The following is a 27,191-nucleotide window of genomic DNA, read 5'->3' as shown; positions in this document are numbered from 1 at the left end:
CCAAGAGAACAATACTATGTTTGTGTGTGAGTCTGCCGCCAACTCACACATACAGTAGACTTCATTCATGACATTCCTGCTGGGATACACTGAGTGGATGGAGGCTTACACTGTTTCTCAACAGCACAGCACAACTACTTTAGCCTGAGATCACAAAAACACTGCCATAATCTATGAGCCTGCACGTCCGAAGGCTCATTGTGATTTTGACATATTAGATTACTGGATGATAATCATATATTCAAAATGAGCATATTTCCCTTTTTTTGCTCCTTTTGTTTTGATAGCGAAAGTATTTGACATTTTGAGTGGCGCACATTGGCTTCTTGCAATGTGATGACTCTCAGGAAAATGGAGAATTACAGATAACATTCATTTTCGGGCTAAAAACACAAAGCCTCACCATCACTGCACGCAGCGCCTCTGACTCCAATAACACCGGTGAGATTAAGTTTAATTTATACAAAGAGGATCGTGCACCTTCAACTTGCCTCGCCTCGTCATTCTTCACCTGGGATGGGAGTCAAAAATTAATCCGGATACAGTTTCAAACAGCGCTTTAGTACTTACGAAGAGAGTTTTCAGAGCGGTAATCCGAGCCCGGAGAAGAAAGGACTTGTTTGCACAGCCGAGCATCAGTGGAGCCCGTCCATCTGAAGCCGTGCCCGCATCCTCTCCTCCCTCTCTCTCCTCCCATGCTGGGCGCGCTCTCGGCTGCGCGGCCACCGGCTTTGATTGACACATCAGGTGTGAGCGACGTCGACTCTCTCAGCTTTTTTTTTTTTTTTTTTTTTTTTTTTTTTTTTTTAAATCAAACCCAAAAAGGTAGAATTTCCCTCCATAGTGCAAAGTCACAGTCAGCTCTATCTATTTTGTGAGAAATAAAAAACAGCTTAATAATACATAAATAAAACCCCACAGCAAATTCTAATACCGACAATCAGATTATAAAATCACGCTTCCTATACCTTTACTCTGGCAACGACCTCTGATGAGGTAATTCGGAGTGTAACTGTGAAGTGCGCATGCGCAGGAGGTGGGAGGCTTGGATAAATAAAAATAAAATGTTAGAAAACCTTCGCCGGTGTTGAAAACTGCAGTAAATAAATAGCCAAAATTTAAAAAAAAATCGATGACTTCATGTCCACATTTCATAATTGCCTCTGAGAAGTCTCAGAATCTAAAAAGCTGTTCTAATAGGCATGCATTTTTACAGGACCTCAGAATCAGAATCAGAATCAGAATACTTTATTGATCCCCAGGGGGAAATTACTTTTTGTTACAAAAACATAAAGTTATTGTATATAATAATAATAATAAATTGTGTACATTTTGTGCTTGGTTTAGGTTGGCATTGAGTTTAACTTTGCAATAGAAATAAATATAATTAAAGGTTTGAAGATATTAAAGCAAAATCTTATTCAATCTATAATGACATCATAGCCAAACTGATATTTTAGTTTATATCATTGCAGTGGAGGTCAAGCAAATTAGTTTTGAACCCAAGCTGTTTCCTCTGAGCTGATGAACTGATGGTTTATTCCTGTCCTGAGTGTGTGTGCTGCCGTGTCAGGACAGCTCTGCAGCTCTGTCGCCGCTCCGTCATATTTCCATATCATCTGTATGTGTGATGTGTTGCCGTTTTGTTTTTCTCTGTTTGGGACGCCTTCACCGCAGCAATCAAGAAATGATTAATTGGTTTTCCTACTGTTTTTTGCTGTCGCTGACGCCAGACTCAGCTGCCTGGCCTCAAGCATATTCCATTCACACACACACACACACACACACACACACACACACAGAGTAGAAAAATGGCAGGTGGCCAAGCCGGCTCCTCTGCTGTGCCCTGGCTGCCCATCATCGTGACCCGGGCCACCGGTTCACAACCTGGGGCTCCTGACCTCCCACTGAGCCACCAGATGAGTTGGACTATTTCTGAATTAACAAGCTCATTATGAAGTTTTTTTTTTTTTTTAATTTATTTATTTCAGGCATTTACCTGGTGCTCTAATTCACAGTTCAGTGACTTGCTCAAGGACACTGACCCCTAAGTCTGGGTGTCTGGGGAACCGAACCCACAGCTTTTCAGATTTGATGGTGTCTCTACTAGTACAAAGGTTTTGTAAGTGACCACATGGGCCGGCATCGTGTAGCGCCGGAGAACAAATAACCTACAGATCAACTATGTAACAGGGGAAGCACTAGAGACAGAAACCCAAAAACAATCTGTGTTTGGCTTTCTTGGCTGCCAGATGGCTAATTTAGCAAAGCAACTGATGTTAATATTTGGGAGATTATCTAATTGTCTGTCCTTTACAGAGTCAGATGAGCCGAGCGATACCGCCTCTGTGTCTGCCGCATGGAGAAGCTACAGGCTGCACATGAACCTGAATGGCTTTTTATTTTAATATTTATTTAAACAATGCATTCTGCACATGTAAGATAATCAAAAAATAAAGACATAACCTCCAGGCTAACAAAGGCTGGTGTGCAAATGAGATGTGTTTACAGGACAGTGATGGCACAGGTTAACAAGTCAACAAAGTTATCTAAGAAAAAAAAAAAAATAGTGAAATAATATCTGTTTCCGGTCAAAACCAGCACAGAAATGAACCAAGTCAAATGATTTGAGTTGAGAAGGCCATAGCTGGTTGTTTGTTTCCAGCTGCTGTTCTCGAAGAGCTCCAGACTTATAATACAGCCACCAGAGGATCATGTATTTACCTGAAAGCCTCTTTAAATCTGTAACACACAGTAAAGGCCAGTTCAGACAAAAGATTCACAACAAGAAGAGTTGAAACTGTAGAAATCAAATCGGAAAAATTAAACTCTATTAACCCTATGCAATTTTGTATATTGTAAAATAGTGTGTAGAGGCAAGACATTTCATCATAGACACACAGTGGAAAATCAGCCACACATGACTCAGAATGTCAAGAAAACCCAAAACAGTGGAGAGGAAAAATTTATAGTCAAATATGTATAAGTTTTTTGAATTCTCCTCTAGTTTGTGGCTGTAAAGTTTCATGCGGCTGTGATTAAACCGTAGAGGTCACTATAGGTCATTTTATACAGTGAAATGGCTCCTATGGGGGCCAACATCATCACACAGGAATCAAATGTGGCTCATTGAATCTACAAGAGTCTCAGCTTTCCAGTCAAAGCCAACTGATGCAGCTCCAAGACTGTTTAGGCCCCAGTCTGCACACACACACCATTTTACAACAGGCCACAAGAACACATGTGGACTGCAGGCTTTGGGGCCCAAACTGCATGGGATTAGCAGAAGGTGGGCGTGTCTGCAAAGGGGAGAGCCATGGCTGCCCAGAGAACCCATTTTCATTCACACATCTGGAGGTCAGAGTTCAAGGGACCCCACTGAAAATGGCCATGCCAGTTTTTCCCCTCGCCAAAATGTAGCCAAACTTTGGAGCGATGATATTTAGCCACTTTGCTGCCAGCCATGCACCAACAGATTCCTTAGGTCACCTAGTTTCATATGATACCAATATCTTCAATACATAATCAGTATCAGTAATTAAAAAAAAAACTGATTAGAAAAATTGGAAAAAAAAATAATCATGATATGTCATATATATATGAGTGAGCACAGTGATACTGAGTTACTTGCTACTGTTGCATTTCTAGTATTTATGAAAAGGTGACAAAATAAAAATAAAAATTAAAACAAAAACAAGAGGGTCGAGGATTTGGAGCCGTCCATGGAGGCTTGAATCACATATCCAGGAAGCTTTTGTGGATTTATGCCTTGAACTTGAGTCAAGAGTTTTCCCGTCTTGTTAGTTTTTCTCATCTATTCCATCGTTTTAGGTGACTTCGCTACGAGCTGATTGGCTGTTGAAGCCTTTACGTTTTAAAACCAGCCACTGGCGACTTGACAAGCCGAGTCACGTCCGACAAATCTGCGGTCCTGTCTCCACCTGGCTTTGTGGACAGCTCTCAGTCTGTGTCCTCCAGTCACATAGAGGCTCCCCTGCAGGTGGACAGTTTGTGTTTTTCCTCATTAACCAGCTGATTTACAGCCGACCTGCACTTCAGTTTGTATTTAACCAATCAGCTGACAGATCGGCTGCTGGCCAGAGTCAGGTCAGACATTTTCTCGATTGGAAAAGTGACAACCAGGCCGGTGTCCAGGTGTTGTGCTGGACCAGAGCTGAAGATGGTCGGTCCCTCACTGTGTCCTGGGACACGTGTCTGTTTACACCTCTAATGCGATGCAGACAAAATCGTCCCAGACCTCTGAATGTGTCCTGAGTGATCAGATCTTAAGACGCTCTGCTGCTGTTCACACCTGAACTGAGAGTTGCCTCTTACTTTGTTGATTTGACGCATTTCCTGCTGAAACAGGACGTTTGGGTGGGACACGCTGCAGAGAAGGATCATTCACAAGTGCAAACCAGTGGGATCCAGTCTGGGAGAGAAACACACTTTTATTTTGAAGGACCAGGTGGATGAGAGAGGATGTTTAAAGATTTGTGTTTATTGGCTGATTTTTTTTTTTTTTTTTTTTAATTTCCAGCCACCAGAGCAGGATGATGTCATCGTTTACTGTTTTACTGGAAGTAGAGGTCATGTGAGGTCATTACATGGAGACTTTAATGTCTGGTGGAAACAGGGCCTCCAATTTCTCAGATACTGAAAACAAATGTAATTTCTCCAATGATACACTTGAATCTTTAAAGCATTTATTTTGTGTCTATTCAGTTACTTTTTTGGAAAGAATAGCCTATACATTGGGTAAAACTAGTGATAACGTTAATGTAAATGTAAAATGAATGAAAAAATACCATTATTTACTTTGAACATGATAAATATAACATGATAACATTGATTTCATGGTAAACTCATTGATTCCACATGGTAAATTTCATACACATAAATCAGAGTTCATACAGAATTACAGATCTTACCCCTAATTTCATTGCTTTTTATGTGAAAGATGATGTAAAGAATATCAAACTTATAACACTGAAAAAGTAATAAAACTGTGTAATCTGGACTGTGGACTGTTTGAAGAGGAATAACTCGTGCCGTATTCTTATTCTCCAGTGATTTTATAGCAGTGGAGTCTGCTTTTACCAATGATAATTTTATTTTTTGTTCTTTTTTAAATTCATCCTCCTGAGTCTTGATGCGTCATGGTGCGCACGTCTGGGGGCCAGCCTGTTTCCAGGAGCCTGGAGCCGCCCTGCTGGTGCTGTGCTGTCACTGCGTCTTGGTGCAGGAGCTCCTTCATGTTCACCTGCTGTGAGGTGCATCATCAACAGTCTCACCTGGATGTGAGTTTGGCCCCTGCTCAGGGAGCCAGGTGAGTGTCACGCCCCCTGCTGGCCCCTGCTGGACGCTGCAGTGTGGTGCTCTTTGAACCCCATCACTCAACTTTTCATTTTTTAATCCAACATCACAGTGTGTTTTAAAACATATTTAAACATCACAATGTAAAATGTCATATTCTGAAATGTCATAGTGTAGCATGATGATGTTTTGAAAGTCATACTGTGTTATGCATATTTTGTTACACCATAGCAAAGTATGCAATCTTTTCATTGCCAGTGCACAATATGATTATTTTTTAACATCACAGCATAGCAAGTTTGATTTAAAAACAAATATCATACTATGGCTTAAAAATGTCAGATTCTATACTGTGGCTTAAGAAACATACATTTGCTTAAAAAGCATAATACAATAATATGCCCTAAAAAAAAAAAAAAAAAAAAAAAAAAAAAATACAACACTAAGATGAAAAACAAACAAAAAACATACAAAACATTACAAATATGGCTTAAAAACACAGTATTATGGCTTCAGAAACATACACAACATTTGCTTAAAAAGCATAAAACTATGGTTTATAAAACATAATAAAAAAAATGCCTGTGACTTGTGAAGTATCATACATCATATAGGCTTAAAAATCATCTGTTGCTAAAGCTTAAATGTCTTGCTACAATTTGAATAAAAAAAAACATGTTATGGCTTAAAAATATATAATACTGTGGCTTATCTACATCAAGCTAAGCCTTAAACAAACAATAGTATAGCTTTATAGCAAAAAAAAAAAAAAAAAAAAAAGAAAGAAAGAAAGAAAAAACATAGAAAACATCAGTTGAAACTTCAATACTGTGTGTTGAAAGTCATCTCCCACAACCTCACACACTTTGGCTCAATAAGATCAAATAAATAAAATGATTCATAACAACAGAAAATACTTTGGCTTTAAAAACATCATATCTTACATCTTACAGTGGTTTGGTTTTAAACAATTCATACAATTACTATTGAAAAAAAAAAAAAAACTTACAATAGTGTGCACAAAACCCAAGTTGAGTACATGGTGTGTTAACAGGGCAGAAGGTTATAGAGGCAGATTGAAGCAGGTGTGTGTGTGTGTGTGTGTGTGTGTGTGATGAATATGAGTTCTGCTGAAAATGTCAGCCTTTTTTTCTTACAAACCCAGTATCCCACTTGATTTGGTATTTTATTCTTCTCTCTGCCGTTGTGATCACCAGTTTAGAGCTCTTTGCACTTACTGGGTTTGGTCACTAGGTGGAGCCAAATATGTGCCTATTAACACTCAGCTATTAACACTCACTAACAACAGCTCTGCCATCAATTCTACCTTTTAACAGAGTTTATCATGTTCAGTTTGTGTTGACATTGTGGAGAATGTGTCAGAGGTCTCGTACTGGACTACATTATATTGAGAGGTGTTTAAAAATTTTTGTCCTCTCCAATTCATATACAATGAGGGGGACAGAATAGTGGAAACAGCTGTCAATAAAATGCAGTCCAGTCCAACAGCAGCTCTAACTATGAGCTCAATGCCAAACATAGAAGTGAATGAACACCTCTGTTACCGTGACAACAAGAAAAGCTGAGCATTATAGGCAGCAGGAAAGGAAACTTTATGGCACAACAGTTGGATTGGATTGGATTATACAAGTGGAGCTAATGACCTAATATTGAATATGCCTTGAGAGAGGGAGCATCAGTGCAGAAATTTCACGTCAGTCCAAACTGTGAATATTGATTATCAAACGTCCTTTCTGTTCTTTTTATCACATTACACACCCTTGGCCCACATTTCCCATGTCCTTTTATGATGTAGGTTTTCTTCTTTGTTAATGTTTTTCTCTTTTCACAGACATCAAGTGTTCAAACTGTGTTTCCATGTAGGAAAACATCCTGAATAACACAAGGGACCGTTACAACATGACCATGATGCCATCAAAGTGTCTGGGAACAAATTTCTCTCTCCTAATCTGGTGCTGTGTGTTTGAGTTTATGAAGTAAAAAACACTTTCCCTGTGATTTTGAGCTGTTCTGAGATGATTCATGATAAATAATAGATCACATTTATTTTTCAGATTGAGGATCTCACAAAAATAAAAAAAATAAAAAAAATCCTCACCATCACCATTTTGTATTTTTGATTAACACTACCTTGAAAAATATTATGGTTTACAGAAATTAATGCAATCCGAGATGTGTTATTTCAGGTTTTTTTTTTTTTTTTTAAGTTATATTAGTTATTTAACTCCCACTTGTGACATTCAGCCTTTGGCACATTAAAGCATTAAAACATTGAACAAACACTCGATGAGTCACGTGATCATTTGAATCATTCTTTTATTAACTTTCTCTTTCAAAACACAACTAATGGATTTATAAACGGGTCCTCTATTCCATCTCAACAGTCCAAATACAAATGGATAAACACAGGAAGGAGGAGGAGGAGGAGGGGGGGGAAAGAAACATATGTACACAATAAACCACAACAGCACTCTGTGTTGAGGGGGGAAATGAAACAGTCAAGGCAAAGCTGGACATCAGTCAAAAACCTTTAACGTCATAGTGAGCGCTAGTACCCTGGAAATTAACTCTCATACAAACTCGTATAAAAAAATAGTAGTTAAGCCAATATCTGAGGACTACATCAGTATGTTATGTACCTAGTACAAAATTAAATAACAATAAAATAATAGTAAATATTGGCATGATGAAATAATAATACGACTACACACATATAGAGATTTATAAATTAAACAAATATGGAGGAAAGTGTACTTATAATCGTATGACGAACAAAAATACATAAAGGAGGACATTATTCAGAACAGGCATGTGAGGGGGGGCTGCACAAATCCTCAGTGTTCACATTACTCAACACAAAATCCATTCACTGTTTCTGGACTCAACCACCAGGGGGCAGTACAACCACAGATTTTCTACGCTATAGCGGGGGAGGAGGGACGAGCGGCTGGTTTTAACGGGTAAACAGCAGCCGAGCGTCGCCGCCTGGTTCAGAGCGAAGAACGTCTTAAAAAATAAAATAAAATAAAATAAAGGAAAGGATGTTACATCACAGCGACGGCAGTCCTCGTTTGCACCGGTGATTCCCAATTTTTTTTTTTTTTTTTCCAATAATCTAACCCCCTTTTGATGTATTTTTTCAGCCAATTTCCCCCTGACTAATGCGAAAAAATAAAGATTTGATAGAGAAAACAGAGGCAAAGCCGAGCGCCAACAGCGTCTGAAACAACGACCTGATCCTGACGATGTTTTGCCTTTCAGCCACAAATCCATTTTTTTGATTTTTATTTATTTATTTATTTATTTCACATTTGACACCTTCAGGAAACTGAATACTGAACCTAAAATGTAGCTTATCAAACTTACATTTACAGTTTTATTGAAGTTATAATAGCATAGGCTAAGAGAAAAAAATAATAAAATTTCATGTTCCCCCCTTTGCAGTACTCCAACATACCACTAGGGGTACTCAATGGCCTATTTGAGAACCTTTAAATCCAATGTGAGTGTCAGCTGTCCTCATCTAACGCTAGTCACAAAATCCCCAAAATTAATTTACAAACCAAATGTGAGCTAGCTGACAACATAACTAAATTACCATTAATTCCAACACTCGGCTGTAAAATTAGCTTATAAATGGAATGGAGTTTGTGAAACTTTCTGCACTCGGCAGCAGATCGGACCGACGTGCGACAAAACGTCCTTTCCTTCTTTTATTCGCTCCTCGGTTGAGAATACCACAAGGCTTTACACGACATGAACAGGGAGGGAAAAACAAAAAATCAATCTTTAAAATGCAGCCAGCGCATTTGAATTTCTTCTTTTGTCTTTTTTTTCTTCTTCTTTTTTTTGTTTTTACACTTCACAAAAAAACCTTCCGACAGAAAGGATGACCGACCACATGGATAGAGAGAGAGAGAGAGAGAGAGAGAGAGAGAGGGAAATACTGGTGAGGGAAAAGGAGACGAACGGCGAACAGAAAGGACAGAGAGGAGGAGCGTCACAGTCCAACAGTGTTGCAGGTTCAGAGTTCTCAGTTCAGAGATGCTGGCTTGTTGAAACAGAGGGAGAAGCTTTTTTTTTATTTTTGTTTTTTGTCGTTTGTTCTACCCGTTAGGAACGAGTTAGCCGGCCGGCAGCTAACCTGTAGCTTCAGTGGAAAAAAAAAAATCGGTGTTGGGAAAAAAAAAAAAAAAAAAGGAGAAAAACGACGAAGCCCGACGGCGCCGCGACGCTCCCACCACGAGCCTCGGCTTTAGACGAGAAAAAGAAAAAAAAGAAAAAAAAAAAAAAAAAAAAAGCAACTCCCTCGGCGGTTACCGTGATGGTCGTGGCGTTTCTTTTACTTTTTTTTTTTTCTCTTAAAAAAAGACTACAAATTCATACAAAGTGATGAAAAAAAGCAGCTGTCCTGAAATGTACAGCACAAAGAGCGAGGGAGGAAGGGAAGAGCAGAGAGTTGGCAGAGCCTCTGGAGCAGCTCCTCCACAGGCCGGGGTGCAGATTGTCGTTTCCCTTCCAAAACGGGGATACTCTGTTGGGACAGCGGCGGCGGCGGCGGCGGCCGGGGCGCGGCGTGCTTGTCGGGGATTCGGCTTCACACTCTTGTTTGGTGGGTTTAGACCCGGCTCAGCAGAGTGGACCTGCAGAGAGAGACGAGACGAGATCAGACACCAAGACTAGACTGACAAAAAACAGGCGATAAAAACAACAAACTTGGAGGAAAGCTCACTGGAAAAGTTCACATCTTCCTTTTTTTTTTTTTTTTTTTTGTATTTGGTTCCAATAAGCAAACAACGGCTTACAAACACAAATCCTCAACCCTCATTATGCCGGCCTTCGTGTTATAACGGTGCAACAAACCCACCGTTAATGTCTTATTTCTAGTCAAAATATCTCATTACACTTAAAATAAGACATGATCACCTCAGAAATTAACTTGTTTTTAGACCATTTTCACTTGTTTCAAGTGGATAAAGGGGCAGATTAAATAAGATTATTCTTCTTTCTGCTCCCTTTCATTCAAGATCTGGGAATGTTTGTATTTAAATGAAATGGTTCTTTTCTTTTATGAATAAATGAAATAAAGAATAAATAAATAAATAAACTTCGCTTGAAACAAGTGAAAATTTGCCAGTGGAACAAGTGAAAATTGTCTAAAAACAAGTTATTTCTGAGGTGATCATGTCTTATTTTAAGTGTAATGAGACTAGAAATAAGACATTTTGACTTGAAATAAGACAAATATTCTTGGTAAGATGTTGAGTTTTTCCCGTGTACAGTGGATGTGTGTGTGTGTGTGTATGTGTGTGTTTTTATTTCCCAGTAGAAAACACACTAAACACACACAGGTGAGCTTTTTTTTTCTTCTGATTCCCTGATGCATTTTGAGGTCATTTCCTTTTTGCTGTCTGTTTCACCGGGTGGCGGCTCGGTCGCCCTCGTGTGCCCAGGTGACCCGGGACTCACGGCGCGCTGAGTTCACCTGAGGGCTCGCTGCGGCGCCGGCCTGCCAGCGGACCAATCAGAGCCGAGCGCCGGGCCTCGGGCGACTTAGCTGATTGAAGCGGCCGATTCAATGTCATTTTCTAAATCACTTCTTCAAACGCAGCGTTCAGGGACTCCTGGTTATTGATCACGGCCTCTTTTTTTTAATCTTGTTTTTATCCACTTTAACGTCACATTCATCCTATAACCTGCTTTCCCCTGATTGTTTTCTGTTTTTATTGTATTATATTATATTAAATGGTACATTCTACTGTTCCTTTCCCTGCCTGTGTGTGAAGCGCTCTTGCACTATGATGCATAATGATAATAAACTGGATTGATTTAGCAGATTAGTTATTCGATCAATACGCTCTGATATCCAGTCCAGGTTTCCGATCCAAAAGCACAAAGTGAGTCGCTGCATCAGATCCTGCATGTTGGTTAATCCGCTCTGAGACTTCCGACCCCTCCGCTCTTTTCTCTATTTCCTCATGACTGCGGCGGTGTGTGTGTGTGTGTGTGTGTGTGTGTGTGTGTCTCTGAGCCGAGCGGCACGTTCCGCTGACGGGGCCCGGCTGGGATAAAGTGACAGATCGTGTCGCAGCGTGGAGGCTCAGAGGCTCACGGGGCCCGAGACGTTTGGCCAGCTCCGGGAGAAACGTGACCACACACACGGCCAAGTGGAGCGCAGTCGCCCCCCGACACACACACACACACACACACACACCCGCTCCGACCCGAGGCCCGACCCCAACCAGCACACCGACCCGTCTGATTCATGTGTCGGGTTGGCTGGGCGTGTGTGTGTGTGTGTGTGTGTGTGTGTGTGGTCGTCCTTTGACCGGCTTCAGAGTGACTCCTCTTCGCTGTGACTCATTTGTTCGCTCCACAAATAGCAGCTCTGCTTTTAAACGTCTGCACCAACTTTCACATTAAACCTCAGCCCAGATAAAGAGCTGATCTGCCAATTTTTTTTTTTTTTTTTTTACATTTTGGAGACATTTTCCTGTATGATTAACTTCTGCATTTAAATTCTAAATATTTATGGTGGATAAACTCCATGGCAACACGATGGGCTGTGGTTTTCATGGTCAGCAGGCGACAGTTGGGAGGTAATAACAAATCAACATTTATCTCCAAGCTTCACCAAACTCATTCTAGATGAATATTTCAAATCCATTAGATTATAAAAATAAAAATTTACATACAGTAGATTCTAATTTTCACCTTCTCACCTTCCTCTACACGGAATATTTAGTTTACTGTCAAAGTGAGTGGCAGATTATTATTATGTAATCCTAATCTTTGAGATCCTTGTTGTTTTTTTCCTCCATCTTTTGTGCTAAGCAGGTCGCCTGTCAATCAAGCGGCGTGGGCGGGACTTGGGTTTTCTGTTGCTGGAGTTTGAGTTTCTCTTTTCTTCTTCTTCTGATTTTTCCCCAAATATGTGGGAAATTTGGAACGCATCACTTCCCGCCCATCGGAGGAAAGAGCGACCGCAGAACCAAGTGTGTGTGTGTGTGTGTGTGTGTGTGTGTGTGTGTGTGTGTGTGTGTGTGTGTGTGTGTGTGTGTGTGTGTGTTAAAGTGTGATGCAGGCCGGGCACCAGCAGGAGGAAATCTCCCTCTGTCAGCTCCCTCGGGCTTCACTGAACGAATTAGTCCCAACCCAACAAAGACAATCCTCTCTCATCCATCTTCTGGGAGGTTTGCACACACACACACTTACACACACACTTACACACACACACACACACTTACACACACACACACACAAAAGTGCTGTGTGATAAGGGAGTGTGGTGTGTGTAATTGTGTGAAAATGACTGATGTGGTGTCCGGGGTGTGCACACGTGACGCTTTGCCCAAAGACTGTGCATGTGCGTGTGTGTGTGTGTGTGTGTGTGTGTGTGTTTAATGGATTTTATTGACTAGTGTGTAGGTCAACATGCGTGTGTGACCCACATCCCGCTGCATTTGCGTGGTCGACACGGACGCAGGAGGGAATGCAGGGTGACAGCCGTGATTGAGAGACTCTAAACCCCTCAGGGCATCATGGGTGGGGTGTGTGTGTGTGTGTGTGTGTGAGAGAGAGAGAGAGAGAGGAGGTTATACACACCTCAGAGACTTCCATCTGTCCTTCTCCATGTTGTTCTCAGGACCTTCGCTCTCGTACGACGCCAGATACAGAGCTGAGGAAGAGATGAGGCACAGTTTCACATCATGGACTCTGCTGACTGTCACGTCTCAAAAAACACACACACACACACACACACCTTCATCCACACTGCAAAAACTCAAAATCTTACCAAGAATATTTGTCTTATTTCAAGTCAAAATGTCTTATTCCTAGTCAAAATATCTCATTACACTTAAAATAAGACATGATCGCCTCAGAAGTAACTTGTTTTTAGACAATTTCCACTTGTTTCAAGCGAATTTCCACTTGTTTCAGGTGAAAATTGTCTAAAAACAAGTTACTTCTGAGGTGATCATGTCTTATTTTAAGTTTAATAAGACATTTTGACTTGAAATAAGACATTTTGACTTGAAATAAGACAAATATTCTTGGTAAGCTCCACTGTGACTGTCCTAAAACACACCCACGGCCCGCTCTGTTTTCAAAACACCAGCGTAGTTGCATAAGCGTATATATATCTATAACGGCTGAAAGATGTGCAGTTCTGATTACTGATCCTGAGACAGCGTGTCTTTTTTTTTAATCTGTGTGTCAACCCATAACAGGCATGGATCTCCTCTGAACAGGACGCAGTGTGGACTCTCCAACAGATGAGGAGTTTTACACTGCAAAAAGTCAAAATCTTACCAAGATTATTTGTCTTATTTCAAGTAAAAATGTCTTATTTCTCGTCAAAATATCTCATTACACTTAAAATAAGACATGATCAGCACAGAAATAACTTTTTACTTGTTCACAAGTAAAAATTTGCTTGTTCCATTGGCAAAATTTTTTCACTTGAAACAAGTGAAAATTGTCTAAAAACAAGTAATTTCTGAGGTGATCATGTCTTATTTTAAGTGTAATGAGATATTTTGACTAGAAATAAGACATTTTGACTTGAAATAAGACAAATGATCTTGGTAAGAGTTTGACTTTTTGCAGAGTACTTTGTGACATGGAGGCAGAGTGAACCTTCTCAGTGAAATCTAACAGACTGAGACTCATTTCACTTGTTTTATTTGATTCCACGTTTCAAACCGCTGCTGCCCTTCCTTACGTCTGCTCTCAAAGCCTCTGCATAATTTAATCTGCGAGGTGGAGCGTTAAACAAGCTCGAGCTGGAGGAAAATCCCGTGCTGAATTTAAATTCCCCCTTGATCTGCTGAGTCAGGCTGCATTCTAAACCAACAAACACTCCGATAAGGAGGCACAAAAACAACAAACAAACAAACGCTAATTTAAGTTTCATTTAAGAGTCTAAACACAGCCGACACTCGTTCCTGTTCCTGGATTACAGGATTGGTACACGTCTCTATGCTGGATGAGGATGATGAGCAAGCAGTTTATCACAATATTTCGTTAATATGATTCCAGGTCACAGGATTCATCTAATAACCAAATTTACATGGATTCATAATCGAACTGCATGAACTTTATAAGGCATCTGGTGCCCCGTGCTTCAGTTTACTGTTGTTTTATTGCCTCAATATTTAGCGCTTTTTATTGAAAATGTGCACAAAAGCTGCTATATGAATAAGGCTTCTTTGATTGGTTGATTGATTGATTGGTTGATTGATTGGCTGGCGTACCATCTTCGCTGAACACCGGCGCGGTGAGCAGGTACTGCAGGATCTTGCGGTCCTTCTCGAACGGACACTCCACCTTCTTCCAGGTCATGAACTCGCTCACCTGCTTGGCGAGCTCCCAGAATTTCTGAAACACAACCGAGGAGAGACGAGTGAAAACGGTGAACCTTCGCACGGCTGCTTTCTGATGCTCCTCACTCATTTTTTAAAAACTTATTTCAATTATTTCAAGGGGCTCAGGTCAACCCTCTTGTCCATGAGGAAAAGCAGCTCTAATATTATTATTATTAGTAGTAGTAGTAGTAGTAATAGTATTACTCCTGAGGACTGAAGTAAAGCCTGTGCTACGCTAAAAATGAGCAAAATCAAACAGTGCTAAATATGAATGCTTAACTCCAAGTTGCCAGGCAGGTTGCACTGCAAAAACGCAAAATCTTACCAAGAATATTTGTCTTATTTCAAGTCAAAATATCTCATTACACTTAAAATAAGACATGACCACCTCAGAAGTAAATTGTTTTTAGACAATTTTCACCTGTTTCAAGTGAAAATTTGCTTGTTTCATTGGCAAAATTTGCCAGTGGAAAAAGTGAAAATTCACTTGAAATAAGTGAAAATTAGCTAGAAACAAGAAACAAATTTTGCCAATGAAACAAGCAAATTTTCAATTGTTTCAAGCAAATTTTCACTTGAAACAAGAGACAATTGTCTAAAAACAAGTTACTTCTGAGGTGATCATGTCTTATTTTAAGTGTAATGAGATATTTTGACTAGTAATAAGACATTTTTGACTTGAAATAAGACAAATAATCTTGGTAAGATTTTGAGTTTTTGCAGTGTGGAAGAAAATCTGTATTAATGTTTCACCATCCTGCTGCTCTTGAGCAAGGCAGCAGCAGGACTGCCCCCCCTCCTGCGTGTGCATATCCACCGCCTGCATGACTAAGAAACAGGGTGGTGCTGAAAAGTGGGCGTGCGGGCTCAGCCGCCCTTCTCTGGACAGTGAAGCTTAAAAATAAGCCTCTGATTCAGACGAGCGGCCAACAAAGGTCAGTGGAAACACTTGTGTGTGTGTGTGAGTGTGTGTGTGTGTGTGTGAGTGTGTGTGTGTGTATTTGGTCACTACAGAGTGTGTTTTCCATGGAAACGCAGCTGAAACTGCAAAAAAAATAAGCTTTACTTCCTCAATCCCTATAGGGAAGTTGATGAAAATACCACCTAACCTGCTGCCCTGCATAGAAAACACACACTGATGTTGAGAATTTGGGGAAGTAGGCTACGGAAAAAAAAAAAAAAGAAAAAAAAAAAAAAAGGTAAAAACCTGGTGTCAGTTGTTGCTGGGTGGAAATTCCCTCGGGGGGAATTTGTGATTAAAATTACCTCGAAGTTGACGTGTCCGCTCTGTAGCCGGTTGGCACATCCCTCATTGAGGAAGTAGATGTCTTTGATCAAGAGGCTGAAGAACGGGATTACAATCTGGAAGACAACACACACACACACACACACAGAGAGACAGAGAGATTAAATTACAATGAAAAGACATGAAGGGAGGGGGTTTCCAGCTGATTCCCAGGTAGATCGCTGTGTGAGGTCTCAGGTGTTTCATATAAACATCGATCCAGAGGAGCGGCATCACAAAGAGGAATGTCGAATTTCACCGGATGACGGGGAAAAATACTTTCTGACAGTTTGTCTTTCCTCCCCGTCTGCGATCCACTTCAGTTTTACTCTAAATACCTGAGAGCTGAATCCATTAAAAATATATAAATCATTAATGCAGTACAGACAAGGTGTGTTTAAATCTGCCAACCAGCATCAAAGACCAAAATAAACACCTGGTATTGGATTAACAAAAAAAAAAAAAAAAAAAAAAAACAAAAAAAAAAAACCAATATTTATTTATGATTTACAGTTTAAAAAATAAATGAGAGAAAATAAAAAATAAAATAAAAACAGCAGATAAAATAGATTTAATCATTAGGGATAAATCAAAGAAAAAAGCTGAATGAAGAGAAGACCTAATAATAAAATGAGATCAAATTACATAAAGAGCTAAAAATAAAAAAAGAGTTGATTTTGGGCTAAACACTTTTCCAGAGAAACTCGCCCTCGCCCTCCTAACCACAAAAGTTCCCAAAAATACCGGAGATAAATTCCCCCGGCTGAAAAAAATGGAGAAGCGTGACCGAGGAGAGGCTTGGCAGGAGAGAAAAAAGTCCCATTTAAAAACCCCTCAATAATTCAGCAACACCTTCACGCGGAGTTTTGGGTCGCAGCGAAAGAGAACGAGCTCCACCTCCAATGTTGATGGAGACCAGAGCGAGGGGGGGGAGTACCGTCATCCACCAGTCAATTTACAGTAAATTTTCAGCCGATGGGATTTTTTTGCTCTTGATCAGCCACTTTGGCCGCAGACATCATTTCACTGACCTGTTCTTTTAAATAAATAAATAAATAAATAAATAAATAAATCACTTTGGGCCGGTTAATTTGGGGATTTATCAGCCACTGTGGCTCCTGGACAAAACACATGGCTTTCCTTCCTCGATTAGGGGCCCAAAACAAAAATGACCACCATCAGTCACAGAGGATGGTGGCGAACAAAACAGCAGTTGGAAAAAAAAACAAAAAAAAACAAAAAAAAAAAAACGGAGTCCCTGTCCTGTCCCGTCCCGTCCCGTCCCGTCCCGTCCCGGCCCGTCCCGTCCCGGCCCGTCCCGTCCGATCTCAGCCCAGGTACATCAAACATTCATGACAGCCGAGCTTTTAAGAGAACGCCAAAGGGAAAGGAGCCAGAAAGGCTCAGCTCGCTCGAGCGTTACGCCGATCCAAACGGCGTACGCCCCCTGAGATACTTCACATCGAGCGTTTCTGTTAAAAAACAAACCGCTTTTTGGCTTTTGATGTTTATTCTAATTGCGACGGGCGCTGCATGTCCCTGCCTCGTGTTTCTAGCTCCTTCCTTAAGATGGATGTGGAAAACAAACTTCTCTCTAAGCCGTTTCTTGCTTAAAGTTCTTCTTAAATCTGCGTTCACCGTTGATTTGCATGGCAGGCGTGTTGATGTGAACATGTGACCCGTCGAAGCTTTTGGATGTGCTGCCAGTTTCCCGGTCGACTGGAGGCGAGCGAAGCCAAGAACGGGGCGAATAAAACAAAAAACGGCAAAGGGGAGGATGTGCTTTACGAGGGCAATGAGAGACTGTTAGGACAGGTGCTTTGGGTGTATTGTGTGATGTCTGCTCTCTCTCTCACACACACACACACACACACACTCACATAAAACAGTGTTTGCTCTTTGCACATGTGCCCTACCCTTGAGTGAAGAAAGTGCTTGGAGCTCGGAGCCAGAAGGGCGTCACTGGCATTTTTTTGCAAAAATGAGATCAATCTGTTATGTAAGAGCCCCTGAAGGAATCTATTTAGTAGAGCCGGTGTTCTTTATTTGTGTGTTTAGGTGATGACTTGACCATTAGAGAATAATCTTGGACCGTCCAGTTGAAAAACAAGGTGCCGGCGTGTCAAACAGAGAGTTCCTCTTTCTGAAATGTTCCCGTCGTTATCCAAGCCCGGAGCGCAAATCAAGTTGTGTAACTGGATGCAAAATGTAATCCGTCTGCATTCCCCCTCTCACAAGACGACTCGGCGGGCCGCTGTTGTACAAGCAAAAACGTGTGGAACGCCATCCACGTCTGGTTTAGATCAGCCGTTTGGCATTTGCTAAAATGTTATTGCACCCGGATGGATCAACATAGCAACAACTGTCTTTTGATTATTCCTCCACACTGACACGGGCAACGGCCGGCGAAATGGGGTCGGGGGAAGAAAAAAAAAAAAACCTGTTGCATAAATGTTGGCTGAGTTACTCGTGTTCCTCCGACAAAGTCAATTGCTTTCTGCGTGCCTGCAAAAGACCATAAACAACCCCTTCCCCCTCCATCCCATTCCCAACAACAGTAAAGGTCAGGAGGGCACGAGCATACCAGACTGCCTGGGAACTTTCCGTTTCGTGACCCCGACCTCTTGTCCCCGTGTCCCGGTTTGTTTGCATACCCCTGCTTCTCCGTGCTAACCGCAGATTTCTCTCCCAAAAACAAAACAAAACAAAAAAAAAAAAGACAAGACAAACCTCAGGGACCCAGATCCACTCTGAATGTTTTGCCCCGTCTCTGAGAAAACCCTGCTCTTCACTCCTGAGCATGTGATGACGCGAGGGCGAGCCAACCGCTATCGAGCCACAAGCATCACGGCGGTTCAAACGCGGTCAGGGTGGGCAACTCGAGCCGGCGGCCGCGGAACGCTATGTGATCTGGCGGGCGGCCATGTTTTCTTTTCCCTCCTCGGGTGAAGGGAACAGGACGTAGTGGAGCGAGGAGGAAAGCGAGGCCCTCCTGGTCTGCTGTGACGTGCGGCTCGGCCCTTATCGTGACCCACTTAGAGCTCGACCTCCGCGGCCCCCTTTTTGAGCTTCACACACTCCGTTACGCAACCTCTGTCCTCTGTCCAAGTCCCCTCGAGGGGCTTTTTATAGCGTAAACAAGATGGGAACATGACTCGCAGACGATAACAAGGCACAAACGAGCGGCCGCTCGGATGCCTGCTCGCTTCGGGATCGCGGGGCTGGAGCGCTTCACAAGGACCTCGACATCAACACTGCGCTCGAGTTCATTGTCTGAGTCCATAAAAGCACCGTGATAGCCATCTAGATTTTTTTTTTTGCTACTAGTTCAGAGTGTGATGGAACAGTTTGTGCTGCTGAGGGGGGAACACAACATGCGTCAGCAAACACTTGAAGAAGTATTTTGTTTGGGTGGCCTAAGCAATCTCAAACCGAAAGGTCACATATTTAATCCCTGCAACGGCCGGGTGTGCTGTCAAGGATCTGGCAGCGAGATGTAAAGGACATCACAGTGAAAATCTCATCGCCAAAATTGCGCCAAAAACTCGGATTTTTGTACAGAAACCGATCCAGCTGTAGGAAAACTCAGTCCTAGATTATGGCGATATAATCTACAGACACAAAGAAATAGACCCCTCGGCTCAGTTTGTCATTCTGCCCTCAGATTCATTACCTGTGACACACATCACGGCATTTTCAACCATAAAACCCTTATTGGACATTCTCCGGACCACAGGACCAAACTGAGTCTTTGGCTTTAAGTCCTACAGAAACTTGAAAAATCGGTCACCAAACGCGTGGAATTATCAACGACACAACGTGAAGATCGACTCTCTCACATCCCTGCTTCTCTGAATCTCGACGTCGTTCTCAATGAAAGAAACCTCAGTGATTTTCGAGCCTTAAATAAAGCCCTAAACGAATGAATCGAATCAGTTTGGGGGGGGGTCAAAGTGTCAGCTATGTGCCCTAAATGTGGGTTAAGAGCAAGAGGGCAGATATTCCTTCCAACTTGTGTGTCTACAGGCTTCTGGATTTCTCCGAACGGGGAAAATGTTCTCAGGCTGTTTGGCAGATTACGCTCCGACGACCACCGCCGACCCGACCGCGCCCCGAGACGAGGCCGCGGCCCGAACTTGAACGGAGATTTCCCACCGGCGGCTTGAATGAGAGTTTAACTACAATGCTCACTCGATTAAACTTTAAAATATCAACCTATAAAATGGATTTACGCCGCTTGCAACGGCCAGGCTCAGCGCGCTCCGCCGGGACGGGGGCGAGGAAACGGGCAAACGGGTTATAAAAGCCGATGCTGTACTTAAGTAAGTGCTACCAGATGGATCGTGTGCACGCTGAATTAAAAACTGGAGCCTAACAGTTTGGAAAAGGTCATCCTCTACAAGTTCTGCATGTTTTCTGGTTAAGTAAGGGGACATTAAGCTATTAGATTTGAACAGTTGTGGTTGAGAGATGATCTATCCCAAACAAAGAGATAAAGACAGTTTGGGCGGGTTCCCAGCGCCGCGGCCTCACCTTCTCTCTGCTGCTGTTGGCGGTGATCGACCTCTGCGTGGCTCCTCGCAGCGCCGTCCTGTAGTTGTAGAAGTTGCTGGAAGGATCCATCTGGTGCTAAAGAGAGAAAATTGCACAGGGTCAGTTTTACCGCAGGCGAACTTCTTTCACCGAGCTCGACTGTCAGCCGCCGGGTTCAGAGGAGCCAGAGGGTTCAGAGAGCGCCAACAGGCTGTCACATTCAAACGGGGGCGAATCTCAACTTCAAGTCCCATTTCCTGTCGTGAGGCTGAAAATATAACAACACCGGTTTGCACAGAGAGGAAGAGCCGTGGAGGGACATTTCTGGAGGCTAGAGTCTAAAAATTCAAAACAACAGTCAACCGATGCTGCCTTGGCCTCCCCGGTGTGAACTGAACAAATAAATAATATAATAAATATAAATAATATGATAATAAAAAATGACAAAAAAAGAAATGAACTAAAACTTACAATATAATAAATATAAATAATATAATAAAAAAGAAAATTACAGAAAAAAGAAAAAATAAATGAACAAATTGAACACATAAAATATTATAAATATAATTAATTTCATAAATAACGAAAATTACAGGAAAAGAAAAAATTAACAAATTAAAAAAATAAATATGATAAATATAAATAATATAATAAATAATAATAAAAAAAATTTTTTTTTAAAGAAATGAACAAATTGAACAAATAAATAATATTCTAAATATACATAATATAATAAAGAATTAATAATAAGAAGAATTACAAAAAAAAGAAGAAAAAAAAAAAGAAAATTACACCGGGGCCAGTCGTGGCCCCGGTGTCACACACAGGTCAGTAACTCAATCAAAGCCTCAGTGGCATGACAGGATCTCAGTCTGTGTCACCCCACAGGACGGCCAGGAGATGGATGAAGCTATCAAGTGTGTGACCTCCATCAAACCTGCAGCCGAGGAGCAAATTACCTCGACACCGCCGGCACAACAAATATGATTTGGTGAAACCGAAACTCGGGGAGATTCACCTCAAATACAGAGACAAAAGAGGAAGGGGGAAAAAAAAATCCACAAAAAGAGGAAACGTGTGCGGCTGACAGACAAAGGGAAACACAAAGACTGAGAGAGACGAAGGGAGGAGGGAGGAACTCGACGAAAGCAAATGAACTCCAGCTCGGAGGAAGGTGCGGCTCCTAACCTGGAGCCTTTGAAGGCGCCGGGATCCCGCCGAGGGTCCCAGCCCGACTCGCCTCCAGATCCCTGCCACCTCAGATCTGCTGCCTTTCAAGAGGCCGCTGTGGAGGAGCCTGACAGCCTGTTGGGCTTAGTTAGCCTCTCCCCCGCTCATATCTGGGGTGCAGCGGGGGGGCAGTGTGTGATCTGAACCCCGGCTAGACCTCAGCATCTGGGGCTCACCGCCTCCCGGACCCCCCCTCCACCTCCACCTCCTCCCCGCGGAGCCGTCACTCCATGTTTGATGGTAGATTTGTTGGTTTGTTACCATTGCAGATGCCGTTGCACTAGACTTGGCCCGTGCACTAGTGTGCGAATGTCTCCCGAGAATAGCTGCAGTGCACTTCTGTTGTGTTTTATGCACTCGCTTCTTTACTTTTATGGGTTAGATTTAAAAAAAGAAGGAAGAAAAGCAGAAATACGCAGAGCGGTAATGACAGGTTTCAAATAAACAGCAATACGGCATTGAAGCCGCCGCTGAAAAATGGAATTTGTCAGATTGGGACGTTAAAATGATCTTTTATTATTTCGCCTGCCTTTCTTTATTTGGATCCCCATTATCTTGCAGAGAGTGGTCGCTCATCTTGATGGGGTCCACGCAAAAAACAAAAAGGGATAATTAAAATCACAAAAAGACAAAAAGAGCCGTACAATGAAAACAAAAACGACATCATGGTCAAATACGCAACAAATAGCAAAACATAAAAACAATACAAATTTGGAGACTGACAAAAACATAATAATCGCTATGAAAAATTAATGTTTTTGTTTTACTACGTTTTTAAAAGAAAATCTACTTGTAGTGTGTCTGATATTGACGGGGAGCGTGTTCCCATCTTCTCTACAATTATTTCTTGGACTTTATACTATTTTTATTATAGAAGAATCGTGTTATTCCAAATAACTTGGTGCATGAAATACTGGTTTCTCAAAGCACTTGACCCATCAGACTTAATCATGGTCCTCAGTCTTCAGTGTCAATTCTAACCCAGGAAACATTTTGATATACACACTGCAAAAACTCAAAATCTTACCAAGAGTATTTCTTCTTCTGTCTTATTTAAAGTCGAAAATGTCTTATTACTAGTCAAAATATCTCATTACACTTAAAATAAGACATGATCACCTCAGAAGTAACTTGTTTATAGACAACTGTCACTTGTTTCAAGTGAAAATTTGCTTTGGTAAGATTTTGCGTTGTTGCAGTGCAGATGCTGACAAGGCGGCACAAAACAACGAAAAACCTGTGTAAATAAATGAAGTTGAGATTATGTGCGTCGTCATCTGTACCCACGAGGACCGAAATGTTCTCCCTAACGCCGCTTCAGGGGACTTTCCAAAGCTGGTTTATGTGTATTTTCTCCGTGCCATGATATCATACTGTGAGAATAAAATGCTGTGCTTGTTGTGGGGGGGGGGGGCGGACGCTGAACCTCCTCCTCCTCCTCCTCCTCGCCGTCTGTCAGGCGCTCGCCGCGGATCAAAATGAAATGTTCCCATTCAGCTGCGCGGGGCCCTAATGCGAGGCGAGCACGCTGCAAGCACGATGATGCTGCTTGTTTTTCCTCCATCTCCGTGGGATACGAGTGAGTCATGTCTGTATGAAGTGCAAAGCCAATCCCCCCCCACACACACACACACCCGCCTCCCGCCCTCCTCTATCTAAAGCTGATACATTTTCATAAGTCTCTTTCGGCGGGGCTGCTGTCATCTGTCTTTGTCGTCACGCGTAACCCAACAATTCCCCCACCCGCCCGCAACACGGTTAGTCATCAGTGCTGCACACACCAGAAATCAAACAGGCACTAATATGCGTGAGCACACAGGCAAACACACACACACACACACACACATGCTTAGCTCTACAGCTGGACAATCAATTGGGAAAACAAAATGAAATTAAGATATTCATGACGACAGCCTCCTAAAAACAGCGAAGGGCTACTTTTCTCTTTGCGTTTTCCTCGTCCGGCCGGCCCGTTAGTGAAGTCGCTCGTTCATCACACCAACAAATCCTGAACGTCGGCGGCTAATTTTTCACCTCACGTCCCTCTCCGGAGCCCCGGAGAGCGAAATTATGCGGGAAAACGCCGCGTCCACGTGTATTGAAATTCATGTCACAGTCGCGGCAACAGCAAGAGTCGCAGTATCAAGTCTTTTTTTTTTTTTTTTTCTCTTTTTTTTTTTTTTGGTGGGGGGGGTCAACTTACTTCTAAGATGTCAAACTTGGCCGTCTTGACTTTGCCCCAGGTCTTCTTGAGCCGGGACACGGGACTCATGTTCATGCCAGCTGCAAAGTGGAGCAAAGAGACAAAAAAAGAAAAGAAAGAAAGAGACGAGGCGACAATGAGAGAGATATCACACGGCCAGGCAAACACCCAAACATGCTCGCATTAACACATGGCATTTTCCCATTGAGCCAGACACACACACACACACACACATCCCCCCCTTCCTCCCATGGCTGTCATCCTTTAACCCCCCCCCCCTCCTCTAAACCTCCTTCCACCCCCCTTCTTTCTACTGTTGTTTCTTCTGATGCAGCGAGGCAAAGGCCAAAGGAACAATGGAGTTAACACACGCCTCGTTTCCCCTCCCAACACTCTGCTTCCCATATGGTAATCCTCTGTGTGTGTGTGTGTTTGTGTGTGTGTTTGTATTTGTGTGTGCGCGCAGTGGGGCCTCAGACACCGTGGGTCAGCACCGGAGCGGAGCTATCCTCATAACGCCGACACACACACAACAACACCCTCAGGCGTTCTGAATGGGACGTCCCGCGCCCTCCTCCGCCTTTGAAACGCCGCGTTTTCTTATCGAGCTCCTCTTGTCGTTTTCTTCACTTCTTCACTCGAAAAGAAGAAATCGTTTCAGACTTTCGCCGCATTTCCGCGCCGCGTCCGGGGCTGGAAATCAATGAATGTTTAAAGCCCGACCACAATGGCATGCGAGTGTGTGTGTGTGTGTGTGTGTCAGAACGTGTCGTGCCTAGGAAACAGCTCCATCTACTCACAAAGAGCCTCTGTGTGTAAGTGTGTGTGTGTGTGTGTGTGTGTGTGTGTGTATCAGGACAGGTGCTGGCAGTGCTAGTTGCCCCGTTGGGACACACTCTCCCTCCTTTTATTCCAACATTAATGCAACGTCTCCTCCCTTTCTCACACACACACACACACACACACACACACACACACAATGTGACTGAGGCTTTATGAGAGGAAGCCAAGGGACACTGATAGCGTCCAGACCGGGACACAGGCAGCATTTCTTTCTTTTTTTTTTGTTTGTTTGTTTGTTTGGTTTTCTTTAATCACATCACTAATATCCTGCGTTCCCCTGCGGGTCCCTGGAGAGCGGCGGGTGTGGAGGGGATTTGCCTGTGGCGCTCTCTCTGGGGACAGAGACAGGCAAAAGCGAGGACAGCTGGCACTCCAATATAGTCGTCTCCTCTCCGTCGCCCCCGTCCGCTCCCCCCCAATCCCTTCATCCCATCCTCCCCTGCTCGCAAAAACCCCCTCTGTTCTCCCTCACTCTCCCTCCTCCCTCGTAAGCTCCCACTCTCCCTGGTCAGTGCTGACCATCTGCCTGGATGGGTTGCTGTGTCCCTTTCCAGCTGCCTCCTCCCTCTCTGCTCCACCCCGCCGGACACCCAAACCTCCCCCCCGCCCCCGCCGCCGCCCCGCCCCGCCCCCGGGCCCGTAAGCCTGACCAGATGCCCTCTTCCCCGGCCGCCTGGACCTCAGGCATCTCTTGGATCCTTGGAGCCCCGCCGGTCGGGCCTGTGCGTTGCCTCCAGCGAGGTCTCTCAACTACCCAGGCTGCTCTGGCTCGCCGAGTGTGTGTCTAACCTTTATTTGTCCCAGGGAGGATTTGCTGCAAACATATTTCCCTTTTTCGGCGGTGCCCTCGTTCACACTCATTCAGCCTCAGATGGTCCCGCCTGGGAGCCGCGCGGTGCAGCCAGCCTCACGGTTTAACACAGTTAGAAACCACACGTTTGATGTACCTTGCATTACTGGGTCCATTGAGTTTGGTGTATTTTTTTATTTTTTTTTTTTTTATTTTATTCCCGTGGATAACTGACAAGACATCACAGAGATATTTCAGCGCACCTGCAATGGAGTCTGAGAGCCAAAACACCCAACAACAACAAACACAAGTCGGGTCAGGTTTTGGTGTCAGTCGAGCAAGCAAGCACTGCAAAAACGCAAAATCTTACCAAGATTATTTGTCTTATTTCAAGTCAAAAATGTCTTATTTCTAGTCAAAATATCTCATTACACTTAAAATAAGACATGGTCAGCTCAGAAGTAACTTGTTTTTGGACAAATTTCACTTGTTTCAAGTGAAAATTCACTTGAAACAAGTGAAAATTTGCTTGTTTCATTGGCAAAATTTGCCAGTGGAAAAAGTGAAAATTCACTTGAAATAAGTGAAAATTAGAAACAAGAGACAATTGTCTAAAAACAAGTTACTTCTGAGGTGATCATGTCTTATTTTAAGTGTAATAAGACATTTTTGACTTGAAATAAGACATAATCTTGGTAAGATTTTGAGTTTTTGCAGTGAGGCTTTCTTTCTATGGTGGCAATTTTTCACCGATATTCAACAATTTGTCTTAGAAGAGGCGGAGACACCAGTTACTCAGTCGCAGGAGCTTCAATACACTTGAATGCAACGCAGCCAGCATGTGATATCATGGCCACGATGTGCATAAACTAGTACTCGATACATATTCACACTCCCATCTCTGACTGAACGCAGCGCAGCAACACAAGAGGTCCCATATCGATGTGAGAAAGCTGCGAGGGACACGGTGACCGAGCGTCTGCCTCCTAAACTGGAGGACAAACTCTCGCGATTGTACAAGTATGTGGCGTGTACGTTCTACTGTTCCATTTTCTGCACGCATGACGTCCGTCTCGCCGATTATCATTATAGAGTGAAAGTAAATTCTGTAAGGAACGTGTGAATAAGCCGGGACGATGACGTCAGTGGAGGTTCTGGCTGCAGGGGAGGATCAGATTCTGCAGCAAATTCTCACCAAAAACGACAAACTGCACGCGTTTAGTTCACTGATCGGGTTTCGCAACGGCCAAAAAAAAGCTCTTTGGGCGAGAACGTGGATCTCATTCCAAAAATGAGATCATTTGAACAGCGTGACCTCCCATTCAATCAAGTGCCAGCACAAAAGAACAACTTGCTACTAAACATGACTGAATTAATTTGCAATCACGGGCCCTTCATTGCAAAACAAGTTTTTTCCTCGAGTTGGATTGGAGTATTCTGGAATGAAACCCAAGTGGAGTCGTGGCATCAGTGCTAAAAACACAGTAACTCACATATGATGGCCATGAGGGAGTTGAAGTTGCCGATGTTGAAGCATTCGCGGGCCACGTCGATGAAGAACTCGATGACTCGGGCTCTGTGTTTCTTCTTCACGGGCTGTCA

General features: G+C 42.8%; 2 protein-coding genes across 5 annotated transcripts in view; both read right to left on the bottom strand.

Annotated features, from left to right (window-relative positions):
- Positions 1–639, bottom strand: part of prkg2 (protein kinase cGMP-dependent 2) — a 39,652-nt gene extending 39,013 nt beyond the window's left edge. Inside the window, exon 1 of the mRNA XM_030060265.1 lies at positions 571–639. Coding sequence (XP_029916125.1) covers positions 571–636 — 66 coding nt within the window. The 5' untranslated portion in view covers positions 637–639. The remainder of the gene's footprint in view (positions 1–570) is intronic.
- A 6,996-nt stretch (positions 640–7,635) lies between these two features.
- rasgef1ba (RasGEF domain family, member 1Ba) overlaps positions 7,636–27,191 on the bottom strand; it is a 130,349-nt gene continuing 110,793 nt past the window's right edge. For all 4 annotated transcript variants that reach the window (XM_030059877.1, XM_030059876.1, XM_030059874.1 and 1 more), the window contains 7 exons: positions 27,083–27,185; positions 23,957–24,036; positions 20,524–20,619; positions 15,972–16,067; positions 14,595–14,718; positions 12,943–13,015; positions 7,636–9,980 (listed from right to left, as the gene is read on the bottom strand). In XM_030059877.1, coding sequence (XP_029915737.1) covers positions 9,956–9,980; positions 12,943–13,015; positions 14,595–14,718; positions 15,972–16,067; positions 20,524–20,619; positions 23,957–24,036; positions 27,083–27,185 — 597 coding nt within the window. In that variant the 3' untranslated portion in view covers positions 7,636–9,955. The remainder of the gene's footprint in view (positions 9,981–12,942; positions 13,016–14,594; positions 14,719–15,971; positions 16,068–20,523; positions 20,620–23,956; positions 24,037–27,082; positions 27,186–27,191) is intronic.

Source organism: Myripristis murdjan, chromosome 9, assembly GCF_902150065.1.
Source record: "Myripristis murdjan chromosome 9, fMyrMur1.1, whole genome shotgun sequence".
In the NCBI taxonomy this organism is placed as follows: Eukaryota; Metazoa; Chordata; class Actinopteri; order Holocentriformes; family Holocentridae; genus Myripristis; species Myripristis murdjan.
Note: the sequence above shows the minus strand (reverse complement) of the source record. Positions and strands in the feature narration are given on the sequence as shown.